The sequence below is a fragment of the Euprymna scolopes genome, chromosome 1 (genome assembly GCF_053919585.1).
Source record: "Euprymna scolopes isolate OS-2025 chromosome 1, ASM5391958v1, whole genome shotgun sequence".
Classification (NCBI taxonomy): Eukaryota; Metazoa; Mollusca; class Cephalopoda; order Sepiida; family Sepiolidae; genus Euprymna; species Euprymna scolopes.
The window spans coordinates 103,300,729-103,313,240 of record NC_136482.1 but is presented as its reverse complement, the minus strand read 5'-3'; the positions used below and the strand labels follow the sequence as shown (position 1 = coordinate 103,313,240).

General features: G+C 34.6%; 1 protein-coding gene across 3 annotated transcripts in view; it reads left to right on the top strand.

Annotated features, from left to right (window-relative positions):
• LOC145262964 (CUE domain-containing protein 1-like) overlaps window positions 1-12,512 on the top strand; it is a 399,693-nt gene that overhangs the window by 349,224 nt on the left and 37,957 nt on the right. For all 3 annotated transcript variants that reach the window (XM_080119894.1, XM_080119845.1, XM_080119974.1), the window contains exon 3: window positions 2,450-3,016. In XM_080119894.1, coding sequence (XP_079976020.1) covers window positions 2,450-3,016 — 567 coding nt within the window. The remainder of the gene's footprint in view (window positions 1-2,449; window positions 3,017-12,512) is intronic.

Here is a 12,512-nt window from a genome sequence, read left to right as displayed (position 1 = left end):
AATAGGCACAAACTTTAATAAAGACTTCATATCTATCTGCGTAAGTATACTTTGATAATTATGTTTCAGTTTGAAGAAATATGGTATAATAAAATTATGGGGTGTTCGTTCACGCCTGACCTCCATAGAATGGAAATATGTCACAAAGTTTAACAAGGTTTTTTAATATAGATCCACAGAATATTGTGATAAGTGTTTCAGTGTGAACAGGTATGATATAATAAATTATAGGGTTTATCTATTTTATTTTTACTTTCATCATATTTTGCTTTGGTTTTGATACCCCCCCCCCCCCAATTCGAAGCTATCTCTTTACACACCTTCATTTTCATAACCTATCATACTTTCATAAATCAGAGTCCATTTTCTGTAGACTGTTTTTGAACCCAGTCAACAACGAGTACTTTTGCTAGTATGTGTGTGTGTATATATATATATATATATATATATATATATATATATTATTCACAGACAGTTTTGCTGTATATACCTCTGCACTCCATATTCAAAAGAACATGTCCTTTATAGTATCAGACCTGAATGATAATTATCGATATTGACTGCTTAGTATCCTTCAAGAAATTCCAGCAAAAGCCTAGCATCAAGCTGTGGTTCAGCCCAGAATGTGCTGCTGCTTACTGTGCACAGAAATCACTATTTCCATTGCTTTCAACATAATAGATGTTGTGAAACTGAAGCCACCTTTAGGACTGTCAGCAACCATTGTAAAAGAATGTAAAAGATTTGTATGCTCAGTATGTCAAGTTTAAAGTAGCTGAGCAACAGCTTGGTTTCTACAGGGTCCTGAACAGAAATGTGTTCTTTATCCTCGCCATCATCAGTGAGCCTGAGGTAATATTGTCAGCATCTTACAAAGCAAAACCCTTTGCCAAGAACTTTAGCAAATTCTACGCTTTGCGATCAGGGTCAACTACTCCCCGTGTTCTCTTCTGTGACTGAAAATACACTATGCGACCTACAAATATTTGTATGTGATGTTGCTAAGCTTATCAAAAAATTTCAGTAAAGCAACTGACCCTGGTGATATTCCAGTCATAGTGCTCAAAAAGCTTCAACCGAAACTAGCTCCTAGATTTACAAAACTGTTTTAAACGTTGCCTTAAGAAGAAATGCTTTCCAATACCCTAAAAAACTGCATCAATTTGCCCTGTATTTAAAAATTCTGGAAATCAGTCATCTCCCTCTCAGTACAGATCGATCAGTCTCCTGTGCATCATGAGTAAGTTGCTGGAATCTGTGATAAACAGAAATGATTAACCACCTCAGCAAAAATAACCTGCTTAGTGACATGCAATATGGTTTCTGTTCTGCTAGATCTAGAGCTGATGTACTAACTGCTGTATCACATAGGATTACTGAATCTCTCGATGAAGAGATGTTGTCAGCCTCTCTCTGCTCTATTATTTTCATGACAAGTGAAAATAACAATAGAGACTGAACGCCAATCTATGGTCCCGCCTGATCAAACTTTCACAAAAAAAATACTCAACTAGCTACAACCACTATATATTTCTTCCACTCTATCTGTGCCTAAATCTAAACGCAGATTCCATGAACAAAGCTTATTTCTCGGAACTGCCCGCCTGTAGAACACTTCTGCTGGCTTGTTTCCTGGTTGAATACAGCATGGTAGCTTTCAAATCCAATGTAAACAAATTCTTGTTGAACAATCTCCATAAATAATCAATTGACCCAATTTGCATCATTAACGATTACTACACAACCATCTTAGATTTATTAACACTTATTCTCGAGTGGCCTTTGGACCTTGATAAGTGGTGACTCCCAAGTATATAAAAAAAAAAAAAAAAAAAAAAGAAGTTTTTTAGTGTAGCTAGACTAGTACCCATCCCAAGCCAGGATTCGAACCTGCAACCATCTTGATAGGAGGTAGTTCTATTTCTAGGCTACTAGATCGGCGCTTATAAATCATGTCTCCAGTGTCTTTATATAAACATTAAGCATTACTTTTAAAGTGCTCCATTTGTTTACAAAGAGCTTTGCATTGCACTAAGTAACCGTCAATATAATTTAATGAATGTGTTCTACTCAAGGTGTGTGTGTGGGGGGGTGCATAGTCATTAACAGACTGACTGTTCCGCTGTATCACAGCTGATATATCTTTATCATGTATTCTTCTTTTTCTTATTTGTTCTTTGAATTACACTTGTTTTATTTTATTCATTTATGTGTTCAAATAAATAAAAGCATTTTCCTATTTAAAGATATGACTTAAACTGTAATGAATTGAATGTAAACATTTTTATATTAGAATATCTTTTTTTCTAATCCTTTTTTATATCATGCTGTCGGCTATTTTTCCTTTTTTTTTTTTTTTCCTGCTACAAATAATTTCTATTCAAATATCAGTTGAAGTTTTCCAAATTCTAGAAAACTTCTAATCTATTTGTTTTCTTTTCTATTTTAGCGACACACGATTTCTGGTATTTCAACTGGTTCTGCCAAAATGCATGATTCCCCTCCTTCTTACTCGGAAGCAATGCGACTCCAACACACCTCCCCAGTACTGCCCCCAACACCTGGAGCCACCTTGCCTGCGAATTGGCATCACAGTTCTTTACAGCAACCACCCACACCGCCACGGGGCCCCCACACCCATAAACGAAGTCTGTCAGCCAGTGGCAGTTTATTAGACCTGGACATACATGACGTGCCCCCTGTGTCCCCTTCCTTATCATTAACGTCCAATACTGTCCCCAAAATCCCATACAGGTCATCCAGCCAGTCAACTGGGGGCTCGATACGAGTTTATCGCAACTGGAATCCGCCCATGTTGGGTACTTTGCCAGACGACTTCCTTCGCCTGAACACGGGCCCTAAATCACCCAATCTCCCTCTTCCACCCCCTCCTCCTGCCCCACAGAAAAATCCTTCTCCGACAATGTCAGCAACTGCAGCAGCGGCCGCAGCAGCAGCAGATACCAACACAATGGTGCCACCGCAGAGGAAAAGTCAGAGAGCTTCAAAGACAATGGTAAGTATCAGGTTTCCAATTTTGGTTTAAACATGCACACATGCATTTGAATTTTTTTATCAGGAATCAAAACAATATGAAAGACTGAAAAAAATGTTTCATCTCCCATATATATCTATAATATAAAGCTGAATGTCTGTGTGTTGTATCTGTGTCTGGTCACGAATAGGTTCCTATATGGTTGACTATTTTAAAAAACTGATTACATATAATGATAGAAGATGTATCGAGACACAGGAATGGGTATGTTTGATCTGGCAGAATGGTGGTTCATTAAAATTGTGGGGTCTGCATTCGTGCCTGGTCCACAAAGTATGGAAATAAAAAATTTAAATTTAAAAATTAAAAAAAACGTTTACAAATGTTTTTGATATAGATGTACATAAGAATACTTTGATAAGTATGTTTTACCTTAAATAGGGATGGTATTATAAAATTATGGGGTCTGCGTTCACGCCTGGCCTCCATAGAATGGAAATAGGCACAAACTTTAATAAAGACTTTTCATATCTATCTGCGTAAGTATACTTTGATAATTATGTTTTAGTTTGAAGAAATATGGTATAATAAAATTATGGGGTGTTCGTTCACGCCTGACCTCCATAGAATGGAAATATGTCACAAAGCTTAACAAGGTTTTTTAATATAGATCCACAGAATATTGTAATAAGTGTTTCAGTGTGAACAGGTATGATATAATAAATTATGGAGTTTAGCTATTTTATTTTTACTTTCATCATATTTTGATTTGGTTTTGATACTCCTCAAGTAAACACTTCAATAAATCTCCACACTAACGTACTGTACTAGCAATAACCCTTATCCCTGAGTGACTTTCGGGCCTTGATAAGTGGTGAACACTGTGTAAAAAAAAAAAAAAAAGCTATCTCTTTACAACCCTTCCTTTTCATAACCTGTCACACTTTAATAAATTGGAGTCCATTTTCCGTAGGCTGCTTTTGAACCCAGTCAATGACGGGTACTTTTGCTAGTATATATATATATATATATGAAAGTGTCTGTCTGTGTACATTTCCCTACACAATAACTCTGTCAATTTTCAGCCTACAGGCTCGAAATTTGATATACAGGGTAGTGAGATTTGGGAATATCTGTGTAATCCGTTTTCAGCCAGAAATTAGTCTGTTATAGCGTCAAAGTTCAACGCTTTGACCTTTGAGAACTCTACCAAACTCCTCTGACAATTTTGGGTATAAACAATTGAAAGACGACAAATACCAAAAAATTGGCTAAAAACATTAATATCTTCACCTTCAACTGGGCACTTTTCTACAGGGAGGGGCCGCTTTTTTCGCCAATATTTTCGAAAGTCATCCCCTCTTTTCGATTGTCTAGCCTTAATTTAAACCTACGGCACTTCTGGTTTGGCAGTGGTTGTAACAGCAAAGACGTCATGTTTTTTTCTCATTCTTTTCCTCATTTGCGGTACGGGTTCGAGCCTGCCTTCCTACTACCATTTTTTGTTCAACACACACCTCCAAACACCCGGGCAATGCCAGGCTGAGATGCTAGTGTGTATATATATATATATATATATATATATATATATATATATATAAATAAAAGTATCAAAAGTTCCTACACATATCGGTCTACATTTTGACCATGTTAACCATTTCATCAGTGGTTCAATAATGGTCAATATAATTCAAAAATAAAATACAAATGTATTAGTGAAGATGACATTCAGCAAACTGATACCAATTAAAACATTTATTGTCTAGATAGGACACACCATACATTTGAGCTTATCTAATTATATATAGATATATAATATACAAGAATGTAAGCAATGTAGAATATCAGTATTGAAGTGATGCTACGTACGAACAAACAAAAAAAGACGATGGTTTTGTAGATTTAATGAACCTTCATATATCTATTTATTTTTCAAAAACAATCACATAAGCAAATCAATAAATATGGACTTATTGTTTGCTATAGCAGGGATGATAAATGTCTTTGATATTTCAAGAATAAATCTCTTGATCAAGAGAGAAATAAACCAGAACAATGCCGTAAAATGTTTTTGTTCATCTGACTTCAATGTTTTCTACATTGCTACAACCTTATACTTTTACATATTAGTTTACCAACAGTGCTCTAACAATAACAAGATCAAAGTGTAGTATCTGTTCTTCAGATGCTGCACTTCAGTTTCTTGTTCTCTGTCAGTGGAGGAGAACTCCTTCACGACTGAGACAATTTTTATTTTTGTTCCTTTTCTCCACGTTAAAAAACGACCCTGGTGTCTAACTTTGTCCCATGGGAAGGCATTGTAAATAGGAACAATGCTCTAAGTAAACTGCCTTCTATACATACACATGCATACAGATATATTTACACTTTCAGTATAAGTTTACAGTTGTTAATATAAATATGAACTCAAATAAATGAGAGGTTTGATGTTAATAGATATAGACAAAGTTAGTGATGACATATTGTATTATAAAGTTTCAATAGACCCCATTATTTTTTTTTTTTTTATCTATTTCGACAGACAATTATATATTTAAAAAACTGATTAGTTCGTCACTAATCATTTCCCCCTTACCACCAACAACATTAAGCAGCTAACATAGACTGACCACAATCTTGAATTTATATAACAATAGTGAAACTTAGAGGAATATTTGGAAAGCTTGCTGTAAAAATGAAGAGTCAAAGTTCAAATCATCCAGCAATAAATAAACAGCTATGTGAAGTTTGAATTTGCAGGAAATTGATACTAATGACTTGCATAGATTGTACATACTACTTATTATGTATTCCCCTTTCTCAAACTTGGATCAATTTGTGCTCCTATATCTCTAAATCTAGTTTCATTTCTGTAGCTGCTCAGCTAAAAAGAAATTATGTAGATGTCAATTTTAGTAAACATCAGTTTGTTAAAAACTCAGATCTTAAATGTTAATACAACTGAAAGATCTCCTTCATCTATCTTATACGTTAGTATGCTAAAGCTGACTTCATCAACATTTGCTTCTCTTTTTTTTCACTCACAATGTTTTTTAATTAGACACAATGTTAAAATATCCTTTGGTATTGGGATTGAGTTATGTTTCAAAAAAAAAAAAAAAAAACTTTTTAATTTTTCTAATTAGCTGAAATTCGCAATTTACTCACCTATTTCTGATTAAGATTCTATTTATTACTCTCACCCTCTCTCACTGTTGTTTGACTCCCCACACACTTTTATTTTAGTGGTGCTACGAGATTAGGCTGTCTGAAGATACTTGCTTCATAATCTAAAATGCACCAAACAATGATTTTTCCCCCCTTTCTTAATCATGTTCTTTAAAACCAAAATCTAAAACAATTTCCGCTCCTCCTCCTTCAATTCCTTTTTTTTTCTTTCTCTTCCTCCTTTTTATTTATTTATTTATTTTTCTCTCCCAATCGGGCCAACAGTTTTCCGTGGTTGGCAACTTGTGATGCTTAAGCACGAGAGTTCATAACTACGGGAAACTCCACTTTGGCCCTTATCTGGTGTAAATAAGCATTAGGAGAGGCCTGATCTGATCAGTTGACCAGTCACATCAAACCCTGCCATATAAAATCTTACAATCTTTCTATTCCAACACCCACTAATAACTAAATATGGTGGAGTGGAAAGCAGCGGGCTGAGGGTCAATTGATTATTTGAGGATATAAAAAAAATTGAAGCAGAAAATCTTTTACAGAAATGTCTGCTGGATTTGGCATTAAATAACTCGAAAAGGATTGGTATGCCAATACTTCCCTTATTTTGTCCTTTAGTCCTCGCATTCTTCTGACAAAGAGGAAAGAATTATAGTTGGTGAATTTTTAAGTTGAAGATTGATAATTTGGATTATTTAGATTACTGTTCTCACTTTTAGTGTTATATTTGTAACGCCTCCGTGCAGCTCAGTTCAGGTGCATAGGCTCGTGATAGAAATGCACCCGTAGCCGATACATGTGGCGTTACGTTACCCGTGGTTTCGTCTAGTGGTCGAATTCGTCTTCGGTCATCGTTGGTCTCTCCTTCCGGTTCTGCTTTCAAATCAGCTTCCAACCGTCACCTGGGCTATCGGAGAAATATATTGCATTCACAACGGCGTTCCAATCAAAGAAAAGAAAGTCAAAACTTAATTGGTTAACACAGAATTGATTGTCTTTGACTTTACAATATAATAGTTACACACTGCCTAGTCATGCAACTTAGGGGGCTGGCAGTTTTGTTTCCTTTACCAAGCTCTCCGTTCTTCATCTACCATCCGTCCACGGGAAGGGATCAGCGAAAACAGACCCCAATTAGCCAAGTGTTTTGTTTTTATCAAATCAATAATTCCTCCGTCCACCTTTTTGGAGTTATTCTTTCTTTCTTTCCTTTCCTCTCTCTGTTTCCCTGATTTCTACTCCTCCTTTCGGCTCTATCTATCCCCATTTTTAACCCTCATTGCACTGAGGTGTTCCTTATTAGGAGCTATTAGTCACTCCCAGGTCGACAATGCCTGGCGGCGACCCCTCACCCCCGATTCCCACCCCAAGCTGTCAGCTTAAGAATCTGGATTTCTTCATATCGCTCAACAGAGGGCCCAAAACAACCTTCTCGTTGTTAACGGATTTCCAACAATAAGATAAGAACAATTATTTTTTTTTTCTCTCTCTGACAAAATCCCATAGACATTTCTGTTTAAACAACATCAAACCATCATCATCATCATTAGAATTCAGCCGTGCGAATTTCTCTGAATTCATGTCGACTAGCAAGGTCACTCGGCATCGCTCGGTCCGCATCATGTCACATATTCACAATGATGACAAAACGAGATCATGCTGTGTTAGTGGATTAAATGAAGTGTTCTGTTCAAAATTCTATACAGGTTCTCGAATTCAATAAGATACACCTGTTGAATGTTATATTGGCTGATGCGCTGTGAGAATAACACTCAAGATAAACACAGCAGTTAAAATAATTTCCACTCCTCCTTCAATTCCTTTTTTTTCTTTGTCTTCCTCCTTTTTATTTATTTATTTGTTTTTCTCTCCCAGTCGGAGAAAAAAAAAACCCAGCCAGTTAACTCTTTTTGAAAGCAATCAGACTCTGCCCATACAAAATTTAAAAAATTTCAGTGTATGCCAGCTTTAAAATAAAATACTTATGGTGGTCAAACTATGGTAGACATGTAGTTTCTTTATTTTTTTTCCAATGAGTTAACACTTATCAAAGCTAAAAGCCTTTCAAGGACAAGAGTTAATGAGATTCATATGATGTCGGTTGAATAGCATTGAGAGGATTGAAAATAATAAATGGAATAAATAAAATTCGATAACTTATGAGAATGGTTTTCAAGTATTTGCTGACATGAGATTTCAGATGACTATGTTGTAACCCACAAGGAAGTAATCATGTGGTAGCGTTATCCATGACTGGGTTATGCTATTAAGCACACTTTATACCAAAAATCATTATTAATCTCTTTTAAGATGATTAACTAACATGTTATGAGTATTTTCAGGATTTCAACATCGGGCATCTTGAGATTACGACTTTTCCATCTGTCAGATTGGGATAAATTTTTGATATGTTAGCAATCACACTTAATACTATTACAAAATGTCAGGAAACTTCAGATAGATTAATTAGTTTCTTAAACGTAATATTTTTTAAGAAATATCATTTTACACATATAGGAATTAAGTAATTTGTATCTTTACTTAGTACTAGCAGTTCAGCCCGGTTTCGCTCGGGTCCTATGTATTATTCATAACTTTATATGCATATATATATATATATATATTAAACAGTTTGATTCATGTCCAGGTAACCTACATCTAAAATTTCAAGTGTTAAGACCAAAAATTGGCGGAGGAGTTTGGTAGAGTCTGCAATGGTCAACTCTTTCAACTTTGACCTTTTGGCAGCCAAATTTTCGCCCCAAAACTGATTGCTGCATGTCTAAATATCCTTTATATAAAATTTCAAATGTTTAGACCGAAAATTAGCTGAATAGTTTGCTAGAGACCACAAAGGTCAAATCTTTTTAACTTTGGCAGTCATATTTTCGGGCAAAAACCAATTAAAATGCTTGCCCTATGTTTGAATACACTGTATGTAAAATTTCAAATGTTTAGACCAAAAAATGTCTGAGTAATTTGGTAGGGACCGCAGAGGTCAAATTTTTTTAACTTTGACCTCAATTTTGCCCCCTTAGCATTTATTGTTTTGGGCTCAAATCAAATTAAAAGGTTTGATCCATGTCCAAGGAACCTACATCTAAAATTTCAAGTGCTTAGACTCAAAAATTGGCGGAGGAGTTTGGTAGTGTTTTTAAAGGTCAAATCATTGAACTTTGACCACTTGACAGCCAAATTTCTGTCCGAAAACCGATTAAAAAGATCTTCCCAAATCTCAATACTCCTTATGTCAAATCTCGAGTCTGTAGACTGAAAATTGACTGAGTAGTTTGGTAGAGAAATGTGCACATAAAGACAATTTCACTTTTATAGATATATAGATTCAATGTTTCTGTTCAGTTTCGAAAGGCAAAGGATACCCCTGTAGGGGCAGCTGCGCGTGTAATTGTGAAGCAAGGGTTGCTGAATTAGCACTGTTTGAGTCCAGTGGCAAGGAGAAGTCCAAGACTGGAAACAATGCCGAGATAAGTGGAGATTTTATATAAAATCTTAGTTATTTATTTAGGATTATCTATTATATAAAGTAAAGTCAGTTGGCTTCTCAACTTTTGTCATTGATAGCTTCCATCATACAAAATCAATATTTCATTCTCTGATGATTATAATGATGATTAGCGATAGTCATTTTACTTTCTTGATTGTTCCTATTTACTATGCCTCCCCACGGGACAGAGTTAGACACCAGGGTCGTTTTTTAATGTGGAGAAAAGGTTGATTGTTGGTCTGTGTTGTTAAGATGGAAAATGGAATTAAAGTTAATTCTTTCCAAATAAAATAATTTATCCATTCAGATTTATTTTCAGATAGATTTTAAGAGGTAAATCTGTATTCGTACAATTAGACTTACTTCCCTTTGTTTTAATCAGAAAAAATATTTTGAGGGGAAAAAAATAAAAAAGTTACATAAGTCTGCCTTTTTCCATTATAGACTTCCTTTCATTTGGAACAAAAATATAAAATTTAGAAAAACAAAACAATTGCTTCAAAATTTTTTAAAAAAACTCGACAAAAATTGCAAATATTTATTGTAATGGATAAGGTGAAGTTAGCACAACCAGGCAAGGTTAGGTAGATACCGCTATTTCTTCATAGCAGAGAAAATAGTTTTACTTGAATTACAAATCCTGAAATCTTCAATTATGTTTACACGATAATGTTTTTTTTTTCTGTAAGAATAACTTATAAGAAAAGAGACTGTTAGGCCTTGGTGAATGTTTGCCTTTATTTCAGTTGCTTCGTATCACAAATGTAGAATGATATAGCTCTTAGTAGACATACAGGCCAGTTACACAATAAAATTTCAAGCATACTCATACCTACAATAAAAATGAAAAATGCATCATCTCAGAAATTCAAAAAACCCTTTTATTAATAGTAATATTAGAACAACTACAGAGAGATATCTGTTGGCTACTCTATCAGATGCTCTACAGAAATATTAACAAGAATCTCTCAAAAGACTTCTCATCGGGAATAAATCATAAAAGGTGGGCAGAACTTGCCATGGATTATGTAGCATAGTAAAATAAACAGTACAAACTACTATCCATTTTGAGAGCACTCTCCAAATTAGAATAGCAAAGACAAAGTTAGATTAAAAGGACTCTGCACCCAATTCGGTCACATTGTTCCTTTCGCTGTAGCTTTGATGGAGTATGCTTGTCTCCTGTTGCTCTCATTAGCACATTTGCACCAGACGTGGCCCCGCCATTCTTTCCAGGATCTTTGTCTGCAAATGAGTAATCAAAGAGAATAATGTATTAAATCATAGTGTGATAAAAATTTATTCAGATTCTAACCAAAATTCTGGCAACATTTTGTCCGCATCTTTATGGGAGCAGCTGAAATATACCGATGTGATTAGCCAATCAGCAACATACTGTCAGTAAAGGACAAATTTCAATGAATTCATGAAGTTCATTTAAACCAGAATAAACAAAGTTTTTGCGTTAAAGTCGAAAAATGAATGACAGCTTACTGTACGAACACATTAATTCTTCCAAAGGAGTCATCACTTTATCTCGAGAAAGAAAACTTTTGCAAAGAAGAAAAAAAAAAAACTTCAAAAGAATTGTGAATCTCTGAACAGAATGACAGAAAGGAAAACTAGTGGACAAGTATGCATGAAGATGCACAAATATTAAATGACAAACAATTAAATTTATGGTTACTATTTTTCTTGTTGTACATTTTTTCCCTCAATTTTGTTATTTTGTCCCTTTTGATTACAGTGTTGCATTTTGAATTCATCATCTCTGGCAATCTTTGTGTTGTTGGCATCTTCCAGCTGCTTCTGTAACCATACTGGAAGTTGCCAGAACTTAAGTGAGAATCTGAATAACTACATCCCGCTCTGAAAAAAGGGGAGAATATATGTATATTTTGACAGCAAGTCATTATTGGAGCATGTCTGATTGAACATAACAGAGTTATTTTTCTGGATATCTTTTCCATTCGCCAAGCAGTCTTTTCTATTTCAGTTGGCATGATGTATAAAATGGCGGACAAAAGTTGTTGTTCCGCCATATTCTACTCTAGCGAAACAACAACTTTTGGGCGCCATTTTATGCAACTTGTCAACTGAAATAAAAAAGACCGTCAGAAAAAAGAATAACTGTGTCATGTTCAATCAGACATGCTTGAATATATATATATATATATATATATATATATATATATATATATATATAAAGTGACGTTTGTCTGAGGAACAGTCTGTACCAAAAGATATAATCAATAGGGAATTGGCTCTCATAATAATGATAATAAATACGAAATATCATATTTAAGAATGTTTTACAACCGGGCAATCTCAAGCAGCCTGCTAGTATAGCTTTACTAGCAGGACTACTTAATTTTATCAAACTATCTGCTTGATATTATGATTTGAAATGTTGATTTCATTTTAAGACAAAATCAAAGTAAAAATACTTTGAGACAAGAGTCGAACTTATACTTTCTGTCTTTAAATACAATGTGCTAAGTGTTTGAGCTACTAAATTAATTTTGTATTTCTCAGTCTAATTTTGTTTAATACAGTTCATCCTCCTCCTAGAAAGAAAGCGATTTTTTTTTCTGTTTTCTTACCTCTGTCAGTCGGACATGAAGAGAGCAAAAGCACAAAATGTAGATTCCCTTTTTCTTTTCTTTTTTTTTTGAAACCAGTGTACATGCAAATATTTCCCATTAGAAAAATAGTAACTGGTAATTATGGTAGTAATACCAGGACTCCTGACAAGTAACTTCTCTATCTTCATCCAGTAATGGAAACAAAATACGCTGTTTGGGTTAAATATGAATATTAATGCAAGTG